Consider the following 11145-nt stretch of genomic DNA (forward strand, 5'->3'; position numbering starts at 1 on the left):
CGGAGGGACGCAGGGGGACGGGGAGGATAATCGGGAGCAAGCGCTCCTGCCCCGACCCGCCTGCGGCTGCCGCCGGTGCCCGTCGTCCCGGTCCCCGCAACCCCCCTCCCCTCCGCTCCGCTGTCCCCCACCCCCGGAGGAAGCCCCCGGTGCCCGGGCGTCCCCGGAGGGCTGTGCCCAGAGCGGGCGGCGACGGCGGGGCCGGCCCCGGGGGCGCTACTGGGAACGGGTCCCCGGAGCCGGGCGCCGCCGCGCCGTCCCCCCGCCCCCCCCCTCCCCACCGTCACCCCCTCCCCACGCCCGGGGGGCGCTGGTCCGCGCAGCCCCCGGCAGCTCCGCGGCGGCCGGCTCCGCCGCGCTGCCCCAGGGCTATGAATAAAGCGAAGGCCGATGGGTGGACAGGTACAGGTGCCCGTCCCCTGCGCGCAGGGCTAGCGCTGTTGGCGTCCCAGCCCACCTCCTCAAGCGGGAGGGAAACAAAGACGGCGAGAGAGGCAGGGAGAGTTGCCCGTAAGTTTAGCGCCTTTCAGTCGTGACTCGCGGAGATAAATGATAGTTCGGAGGTGCGCGCAGTTAATCAACGCTACGGCTGCCTTACAGCGTGTGCAACCCGCAGATCATTAGGTTAAATGGAGGACATTCGTGTCCTTCCAGAATCAATGCAATTATTGTTGGCAACAAGGACAACAATTGGAGTGGCAGCACTGATTTTACTAACCTGCTATTAATTATGGTGTCCCCCACGCCCCAGACGGCGTTTATAACCCGCGGGAGCAAGCGGTGCTGGCTGCTTCTCTTTTAAAACGGGAAAAGTTGGAAGCGGAGCGCCTGGTCGTGTTGGAAAGTGTTAATCAGTAGGAAAGAGTGTGATCAGTGGAGCTATTCACTTGAACGTCACTCTGGTACAGGGGGTTAGTGAAGTGGTTGTGGCGCCTGGGGACCGAAGGCACTGTACCGCTCCGCTCAGGTATTACATACGCACTGAGAAATGTCTGCGTTAGTTCTCCGTAGCTCCCTGCAAAGTCAGCCAGCGCAGACGAGAGGAGAGGAGCCCTGCCATGGCACAGCCATCGCTACGAGGTTGTAGCCGAAGCCTGGCGTGATCGCAGGTAAAAAAAATTTCTTCTTGTTTTGGTGGCGATGCTTGAGTGTGTGTCTCTCTACGGAAGAGGGGGGTGGAGGAGGGGGGGGGGAGCGGTGGGGATTATCCCCCCCCCCCCCCTCCTTCGGAGCCTGCTTTAGCAGCAAGGCAGCTGAAAACGAACTGCTGGAGGGAAGAGAAACTATCCGTGATGAATCATTTGGCTTTGTGCAATCTTTACCTAGGACAGAGGGCAAATGTATTTTAACATATGTGCGTTATTTCTTGGGAAGGGGGTGTGGATATGCTATTCAGCGAGCGCTAAGGTAAGGCACCGAGTCAAACTTTCTGGATTTTAAGACGAACTTTAAAAGGCATAGAATTCGACCTTGCGAGTAGGAAAGTTTTATCTTTGCAGGGAAGTAACGTTCCGGCTGTCTGTCCGCTGCCCCGCAGCTTCAAGGCGGTGGCGTTTGAACGCCTAGGAATCTGCGGCACTGGGGGGGGGGGGGGGGACGGACACACGACAGGAGCTGGGAGGAGAAACCTTCCACAGTCTTTGCTTTCCTAATCAAAGCGCACTTGCGACGCTCTGCACCGGGCAGGTAAATGTGTTTATGTTGTGGGGTCCATCTAGCCATACCGCAGCTGCCCAGGTCGCAGGGTTTGCTTCTCCTGACGAAAAGTTTTGTGTGTGTGTGTGTGACAGAGAGAGAGGAGTGTTGGCTCCAGCTCTTGAGTGTGAAAAGTTAATAAATACAAAGAACAGAATGGGCATGTGAGGCCTTTCTGCTGTAATCTAGACTGTTTGCCGAGAGGACTGAAGACTGACAAAATGAAAGCGTTCAGATGGGTAGCTCTGAACAACTGATTTTACGCGGAGTTGTAATCTGAGTAAATTAATTAGCGGCGCCTTCTTATGCAACTGCTGTGTTTTGTCACCGCAGACCCACGGATCACGAGCCATAAGCGTTAGAGTTGTGCAGGTCGGCAGCACCAGCTCGCTGTCCCCTCCATTCCGAGCGCGGGAGATGCAATTACACCTCAGATGGGCTCAGGGAAGAAAAAAAAAATATTAAATAAATCGTATTTGCTGTCGATAGCGACTTTATGGGAGCTAATCTACTTGAAAATGTCGTAGGCTGCCCTCGGTTCCATGTCAGATCCCAAATGGGCAACATGTAGAGCTTCACAGCGTTTGTCAGGCGGTGTCAAGGTTGCTTTAAATCTGAACCGTGAAAACAAAGCAAAGTCGACTGAAAGAGCTCGCTAAAGTCTGTTTAGCCCATTAGCGAATTCCGTCGCTGAGATATTTCCAGGAGTGGCAATAACCCCCTCCAAAAGAGGAGGCGATGAAAATGCAGATAGTAAAAGTGTAGCTGCATTAACCGCCTCTAGATCTTGTCCCTGAAGACGTCCATCAAAGCGTTAGTCCTGAAGAGGTTCTCTGTGTTTACCTGCTGTGGCCTGTTCCAGCATCGCAGCGTTTCCTTCTCCTTTCGTGCTTTTATGATAAAACTTGTACAAACGCTGGCTCCGGGTTCTCGGGGAAGAAACACCAAGCCCTCGGAGCGAGGCGGGGAGGGGGGGGACACACACACGGGACTTGCTTGGGCTTTGGCTGCACCCACCGTACCTGCTCGTCCGGGTGTGCGGGCAGGCTGACTCTGGCAAGGGGGGACCTCCCCGGCGTTTCCCATCGATCGCGATGGGTTTGCTTGCTGAAACTTTGGCGAAAGCAGCAGCGCGCGTTTCTCCTTCTGGGAAGCCCTTAACCGCTTTGTGCGGGGAGGGGGGGCTTTGGCAAGGATCAGTTTTTATGGCACGGCCAAGACCCGCATTTTCCGAATGCTTAAGGATGTAGCCCACAGCGTTTAAGCGTCTTTGCTTGGATTTGAACAGTGGCACGTTGTTTGTGTGCAAAGAACCTCAGAGGTTGTGTTAAATCACGGCGGGGCTTACTGCGTGTTTGTGCGCTGGCACCAAAAATTCGAGATGAAATAGAACTGTGTTGAGCTTCTTATCAACAAAGGGCCGGTGTTTGTAGTCTGGAAGTGAAACAGGACATGGACGCTGGATATCAGCTTTTGGCGTCCAAGGTTATTAAGTGTTTAAGGTTATTAAGCATCTTTGTTAGTTTGTTTTGGTGGGTTTGTGGGTTTGTTTTGGGTTACGGTTAGGTTTTGGTGTTCTTTTAATGACTGCTTTCTAGGGAATACAGATTGGAACTGGCACAAAGCTGACCGGGGGTGAAGTAGTGGAGGCAGGCGGGCGGGCTGCAAAGAATAATGACAAATAATTATCATGATTAATACAGGAAAGTTCACCGCAAAAATGGGCACCGGAGTATTTGCACGGTGCGGTGAAAGACAACTCTGATATATAAATAGACAAGGACTATAAATATTGAATTTCACCTTGTATTTTAAAGTTTAATAGACTCATCTAAATATCAAAACCTGTAGTGTTCTGTGGGCCACTGCGGAGTTGACATCTGCAGTGTTGTCAAAAGAGGGAAGGAAAGAAAGAGAAAATATAAATAAAAAAGAGAAATAAATTTAAGAAAGAAAGAAAGAAAAAAAAAACCCAGTCCACAAACAAACCACACAACACCAGGACATCTCCCAAACCGTAGCCTTGAAAACTGGGAGGACTTCTCCAGGCAGTTCTTTCAGCTCTCCCAGCTAATTATAGTGCTTTACACCGAGCCGCTCTTGAGATAAGTGCAACTGTTTTCGTCCCTCGCCCCGGTGAGTTATACTCCAGGGCTTAAATAAACATCCCCCAGCGCAACCAGCGCGGGAGGCAGCGCGAGCAGCGCCAAACGCCGCGTGCAGACCATTGTGTAAACACCGGGTGTCTTTTCTTCCCAAACAATGCAATAGCCCGTCAGCACGTCGCGGAGGAGGAAGCTGCTCGTAGATGGTAGCTAAAAGTATCATTACACCCTGGCAGCACCGGGGGAGCAGGAGGAATAAAAGGAGCGTTTCTGGAACAGAAACCCAACGGCTGAGTTATTAATATTCCCAGAAAGAAAGGTATTAGCATTTCAGGTGAGGAAAGAATGGGCACTTTCTTCCCCTCCCCAAAAAAATCAATACAGAATTCAAACCCTATTATTAATGTCATCTGATTCCTGTTCTTTATACCTCTCTCCCGGCTACAGATACTGAGCTGTCAGGATAATTTGCATGTACTGTATCTGATATCTTTTATTTGCAAACACTCTAAAGCTCCATAAAACGCCGCTCGTTGTAGTCTAACTCAATCCGAGAACTAGTATTTTCATCTGTAAATTAAAGCAATTACGCAGCAGATATTATATTATGTGTACTGTGGTCTCCAGATAGTCATCAATCACCCTCAATCGAGCTGTCAGTGTGGGCAGATTCGTTTCTGGGAGGCAGTCTTCCAGCTGGGGAGAAGAAGAGAACATCATCATTAATTAGAGTGTGACCCTGGGGCTATTCACATGTCTGAACCCAGGAATCTCTCTGAGCAAGTCTGCACACCACGGAGCAGCGTTCGACTGCACCAGCAGCCGAGCTTCAGCCTCGGAGCTGGCTCCTCCGCTTCCTCCGGCGGCTGCCTGCCCGCTCTGCCCCGGCGGTAGCTGGCCGTCGGGGGTGGGAGGAGGAAAGACGCTGGGGGTATCTCCGGCGGCCGGTAGCCTCAGCGTCTTCCCCCCACTACCCCTGACGGCCGCTACCTCCGGGAGGGAGAACGGAGCATGCCCCCTCCGAGGGTGAAGCAGAGGGGGGTGCCTCCTGCTTGGGGGAGGAGGGGAGGCGGGGGGGGGGGGGGGGAGTGTGGTATCCCGGTGGGGGTCCCAAGCCCCAGAGAATAGGGACGCTGATGGCAACGGTGAATTGGGGTTGGGGAGAAGGGTGTGATGTAGACTAGCCTCCTTCCCAGGCCCTCCTTCACTCGGGTGGGTGGTGGGGGATATGTGTGTCCAGACGTAGCCCCGGGGAACCACCTAACCACCGGGAAAGAGATGGTTGCTCTTCGGTGAGAAATAGCACTTGGCACATATAAGTTACACCCCCTTCCCTAATTTTCTCTTTCCCCCCATCCCCGTCCCCTCCGGCTCCCGTTTCTGCTTTAACCCCCCCACCCACCCCCACCCCAGCCGTGCGCACCCTGGAGCACAGGCAGGCTGGCTACGGCCCTCCGCCCGGCGAAGGGCTGGCTTTTCCAGCGGAGGGTTGCGATGGGATCAAAGTCGTTTCGACGTGAAAAGTCACGTCCTTTCAATCATCCCCCGGAATACGCTTGTAGGGCTTTCTACCTGTAATCACACGTCTGGAGTAAGAACCGAAAAGAAAAGCAGGATTGCATGTCATGCGCTTTATTGTCAGCGTTAGCGCTAATTTTAACTGTTGATTAAATCTTAAATGAAGATTCAGTCGTGTGTCCCTTCATATGTCTTGTTTGTAATTGAGACTAATTATTACTGTGGGGGTGGGAAGAAGCAGCTGCTCATTAATTAATTTCTAATTAAAAGTGCTCACCAGCCCTTCAGTGACGAAGGAGGGGGTGTGTGTGTGGAAAATCTTAGCTAATACAACATTGATCCTTCAGATTAAATCCATTCATTTCCTTCCCTTCCCCGCAGAAATACCCAGAAACGTTGCAAGCAGGCGTAGTGCTTTCCAAACTTTCGCTGGGAGGGATGCTGGAGAGTCTGGGGTTTTTTTTTCCATGCCAGGGGAAAGGGTCCCGAAAATGAATGTTAAACTTACAGACAGGTTAATTTGAATAGGTGTTGCGTGACGTCAGAGGCTCGTCTCTCTGAAAACAACGTGCTTCCGAGCTGATGCATTTGCATCACTTTTCTTCTTCCCACCCCACCCCCAGCCCGCCTTTATTTTTCCGTGGGTGCAAAGTATGTATTCCTGCCGTCACGTTTGTCATCCTTGGAGCCCACACGTAACAGTTTTTTTCTGTTTGGTAGCTGTAGAGGGGAAGGTTCTAAAATCTATACGTATTTTTTTTCTCCGTTAAAAAAAGAAAAAAGAAAAAGAAAAAAAAAGAGAAAGTTTAAGATTTCATGTAAATAAATTAAATGTGGTTTTCTGCTTCGTCCTATAAGCATCTAGGGACCTGTGGTTACCAATCAATCGGTACAATAGAGCAGAGCCAGGCTGCAATAGCGTGCAGATCAGACGTCTCGCCTTGTTTCTAGATCACTGGGAGCCTCTGTACCATGTCATATCCTCAGTTTGGCTACCCTTACTCCTCTGCACCGCAGGTAAGACTTTTTGCCTACCAACTTTAATTGATTGAATTTCAGTCCTTATTGATTACTCCCGTGCAAGGCTAAGAGCGGCAGCGATCCTTCCTAAGCATGCGGGAGCTGCAAACCGGCTGCCCTCTCTGCATCTCTCCAAGATGCTCAACTTGTATCTCTCGCACATCTTTTAAAACGGGAAGCAGCACCCAGGATTTAGGGTGTTCGGGGTTGATAACAACGCTGGGGGAGGGGGGTTTAGAGAGATAAGGGAGTTGAGAAGGGGAGCTGGGGATCCCCCTCACCCTCTCTGTCTCCCTCAGCGCTTCCCCCCCCCCTTTTTTTTTTCTCTTTCCCCATTAAATTCACAGTTAACCAATTAAAACACGCAAGTACTGAGGTCCAGAACGTAGAAAAAGTGACGGGATATTCTAAACCAGCAGGTTAATAACAGATGCGTGCGTGGCTGCTACAAATCTGCAGTCAAAATAAATATGCATGAGTGATTTGGGGGAGGGGGGGGTGGGGGGGTGGGAAGGGAGGGGGTTAAGAACGCAGATGGGAAGCATTGTGCTGCGAGAGGAGAAAACCGGTGTAAAGCCAGTCTCGTGAGAACGCACCAGAAAAGTTAGTTCTGAAATGCAAAGGGCTGGAGCGGCGTGTTACGGAGGGCTGAACGCCCACAGCCACGGGCCGTTTGTTTGCTGGCGTCGCGGTGGTGTGGGGGGGTTTAACTGGTAACATACTTGATCCTCCGGGTTCCTCCAGAGCGTGTTTGCTCCCGTTGAAGTAACATAAGGGGGGTGGGGGGGGTGGGGGGAGAGGGGAGAGGTGGGGTGGCGACCCCCCAAAGCTGAGACCCGATTTAAAAAAAACCCCCACAAACCCAACCCGAACTTGCTGTTTGGGAAGTTTTCTCTTCCCACCCTCACAACCCCCCCCCCCCCCCCCCCATCCCCCCGCACACACCCCCTTGCCCCTCAGCGCCACTCTCTTTCCCTCCAGTTCCTGATGAGCACCAACTCCCTGACGACCTGCTGCGAGTCCAGCGGCCGGACGCTGGCCGAGACTGGGGGGGCCGCCTCCGCCCAGACCCCCGTCTATTGCCCGGTGTACGAGAGCCGCCTGCTCGCCACCGCCCGACACGAACTCAACTCCGCCGCCGCCCTGGGGGTCTACGGCGGCCCCTACGCCGGGCCCCAGGGCTATGGAAACTACGTGACCTACGGCACCGAGGCTCCCGCCTTCTACTCCTTGGTAAGCCCGCCGCCGCGGGGGATGCTGCCGCCCGCCCTCCGCCGGATCCGGGCTTCCCCCTCCCCTTGGCGGGCGGTGGCCGGTCGGCGGGACCCGTCCGCGGCGGGGGCATCCCCGGGCGCTGCCGCTTCTCCTCCGCCCCCAGCCGCAGGCCGCTCCCCCGCTTTTGGCCGCAGGAGCGGAAGCGCGGCGCGTCCAACCCGCGGTCAGTAACTGTCAATCCCGGCACGGTTCTCACGGCAACGCAATTAAAAGTCGCGCCTGGCGAGGTGGTGGCCGAGGGCGGCGGGCCCGGACGGGCGGGCGGGTAGTTTGGGCGGCCGAGACCCCCGGCTTGCAAAAAAATGATGCTCTCCTCCAACCAGGCTTTTTCCCGCCCCCGTTCCCCCCTCCCCGCCACCGTAACAGCGCGAGTTAATGTCTCTATTGATCTCGCTGGCCGCCGCGGCCGAGGGGCCTCCGGGAAGGTCCGTCGCGCCCCGCCCCTCCGCCGAGACCCGGGAGAGCCGGTCGGCGGGGCCGGGGCGGGGGCCCGAGGTCTCCGGGCGGCGGGGGCTGAGGGCGGCGGCGCGGTGTCTCTTGCAGAACAGTTTGGAGGCGAAGGACGGGAGCGGGTCTGCGCATGCGGGCATCGCCCCGGCGGCTGCCTACTACCCCTACGATCACACCCTCAGCCAGTACCAGTACGACAGGTAAGCGTATCCCCCCCCTTCTTCCGCTCGCCGCACCCCCTCCCGTCCTCCCCCCTCCCCTCCTCGATCCCCACCCCCTTCAAGCCCGCCCCGCTGCGGGGCCGAGGCGCGGACCTGCCTCCTCTCCGCCCAGCATCTCCCTCCCAGCCTCAGCATCTCCCTCCCGGACTCAGCATCTCCCTCCCAGCGATGCCGCCCCCACCCCACCCCCCTCTTCCCCACCGAAACGTGTCCCTCTCGCCGCAGGAAGTCCAGCACGGGGTCCTCTGCCCCTCCAGGACGGGCATCGGGAGGGACGGTCCCTCTCCAGGGGTCGGTAATCGCCCTTCCCTGCGCGGGGTCAGGCTTAGGCGCCCGGGCATCCCTCGGATGTCCCTCAGTGGAGCCCGCTTCCACACGGGTCCGAGCTGTGAGGCCCGCGGGGCGCCGGTGACCTTTCCTGCGGGGTGTGCATTAAATATTCAGTTGCAGCCCAGTGTCATCTGCGTTAGGTTTCTACAGTTTCAGGAACAAAAGGGTAGGCGAGATTACTAATAAAAGGAGTACGAGGAAATATATTTCTATTAACAGTTACACCCTGGGGTCACCCAGATGTATTCTGTTTGGAGAGGACTGATCAAACAACAGGAAAGCGGGATTTCTGTGCGTTTGCAAGCTGCTAGGATTTCCCAGCTGCCCGAAACGCTGACATTGACTTTACCGCGAATAAAGGCAGGCAGTTTCATCCCCTTTTCTCCCACCACCGCCACGGCACAGCAGGGATTTACATTGCCCTGAGCTGCTGCTAGCCCACCCCTTCCCTCCTCGCTTTCTTCCTCGGCCTGGCTGCTGGAGGCAGGCCGCACTTTTAAAGCTGAGCTGTCCTCGCCCATCTCGCCCCTTCCCCGGTCCAGCCATCCCCACGCCACGGAGGGTGCCGCACCCAAGCAGGCGGCGTCGGGGCCCGAGGATCCCACGTCGGGCAGGTCCGCGGGGGGCCTTAGGGCTAGGGGGAGAGTGGGGGCGAGGGCGCCGTGTCACACTGCGTGTGCTCCCCTGTACTCGCAGGTACGGCACAATGGACGGTGGGACACGGAGGAAAAACGCCACCCGTGAGACGACCAGCACGCTGAAGGCCTGGCTGCAGGAGCACCGCAAGAACCCCTACCCCACCAAGGGCGAGAAGATCATGCTGGCCATCATCACCAAGATGACCCTCACCCAGGTCTCCACCTGGTTCGCCAACGCCCGCCGGCGGCTCAAGAAGGAGAACAAGATGACCTGGCCCCCGCGGAACAAGTGCTCGGACGAGAAGCGGCCCTACGAGGAAGAGGAGGAGGAGGAGGAGGAGGGTTCGCAGGAAGAGGCGATGAAGAGCGGCAAAGCCGAGGGTACCCTGTTAAAAACAGGCGCTTAGCGGTTCGGCCGCGGGGGCTCGGCCGACAGCTCGCCCCCGGGGCGGGCCTCGCTCGTGGGGGCGGCCGCCGGGCAGCGCGGCGCCGGCAGTGACCGTGTGTCTTGTTTTTGCTGTCCCTTCCCCCGCCCCCACCCCGCAGAGCCCACGGGCAAGGAGGAGAAGGAGCTGGAGCTCAGCGACCTGGAGGACTTGGACGCCGCCGAGTCGGAGAGCTCGGAGTGCGAGCTGAGGCGGCCCTTCCCGCACCCGCTCCCGCACTCGCTTCCGCACCCGGGCGGCAGCCACCCGCCGCGGGCCGCCGAGCCCCCCGCCAAGATGCCGCCGCCGGCCGCCGTCGCCACCGGGGATGAGGAGGAGGAAGAGGCGGCGGCGGAGCGGGCGCGGAGCTGCCTGAAGACGGCGGCGGAGGAGTGCGGTCCTGACCCGCTCGGCGCCCGGCAGCGCGGCTGCGAGTCCAAAATGTGCTTCCAGCAGGGGCAGCAGCTGCTGGAGGCGAAGCCCAGGATTTGGTCCCTGGCGCACACCGCCACGTCCCTCAACCAGGCCGAGTACCCCTCCTGCATGCTGAAACGGCAGGGGGGCTCGGCCGCCGCCGCCGTCTCCGCCCCGGTCAGTGTCATCGACAGGCACCAGGATTCGCCGGTCACCAACCTCAGGAACTGGGTGGACGGGGTGTTTCACGACCCCCTGTTCAGGCACAGTACTTTGAACCAAGCCCTGAGCAACACGACAGTTTCCTGGGCTACCACCAAAGGAGCCATCCTGGAAACGGGCGCCTTGGGACGCGCGGTGGGGAACGGCGCCAACGTGCTCAAGGGGCAGCTCTCAACCTTGGCCCACCATGACTCTAACAAAGAGTTTCTGGCGTTTCCCAAGTCAGGAAGCAAAATGTTTTGTTCCTAACGGGCCGGCCGAGGGGCGAAGGACTTTCTAACGCTTGAAGAGTCAGCTACACTGAAAAGAGACTTACGAGAGTTTAAATTTAAATATAAAACTTCTTTTCTTTCTTTATTTTTTTTTTAACAACAGAAACGAGGATTTAAAGTTCAGTTTGCTCAGTTCGACGGACAGACTTTGCTCACTGCTGTTCCGAAGAAGTTCTCCTGGCTGCGACTTTAAGGGATCAATGTCGTGAAAGTTATTTAATTCCATGTCCAAAAAAGCACGTACTATAGCGTAGACCTACTTAAAAAGTTTACATCCCAAAGTTTACAAACGGGAAATTTAAATTCAGATTTAATTTAAGGCATGCCGACATTAGTTACAAAGACGTTTCGAGAGTTTTTTCCTCCTGATTTCCTTGTTAGCATATAATTCACAAACAGCACTTCCACTAAGTTTACACCTACTGCACAAATTTATCTCGACAAAAAAAAGAGAATATGTTAAAAGGTATGTTCACTCCAATAAATTGTCTGTTTCAGAGGTAACACAACTGGGTGGCGTTTTGCATTGCGCAACAAACACCTTTTAACTTTCAAACACG

At 55.9% G+C, this 11145-nt stretch overlaps 1 protein-coding gene across 1 annotated transcript; it reads left to right on the plus strand.

Moving 5' to 3' along the window:
- Positions 1 to 6290: 6290 nt before the first annotated feature.
- On the plus strand, positions 6291 to 10562 carry IRX4 (iroquois homeobox 4; the record flags this gene model as incomplete). The annotated part of the gene is made up of 5 exons (XM_084260586.1): positions 6291 to 6335; positions 7320 to 7571; positions 8157 to 8263; positions 9311 to 9633; positions 9799 to 10562. The coding sequence occupies 5 exons, from the start codon at positions 6291 to 6293 to the stop codon at positions 10560 to 10562; spliced, it is 1491 nt and encodes a 496-aa protein (XP_084116712.1).
- Positions 10563 to 11145: the final 583 nt, after the last annotated feature.

The sequence above is a fragment of the Gallinula chloropus genome, assembly GCF_964237585.1.
Source record: "Gallinula chloropus genome assembly, chromosome: 2".
NCBI classification, from domain to species: Eukaryota; Metazoa; Chordata; class Aves; order Gruiformes; family Rallidae; genus Gallinula; species Gallinula chloropus.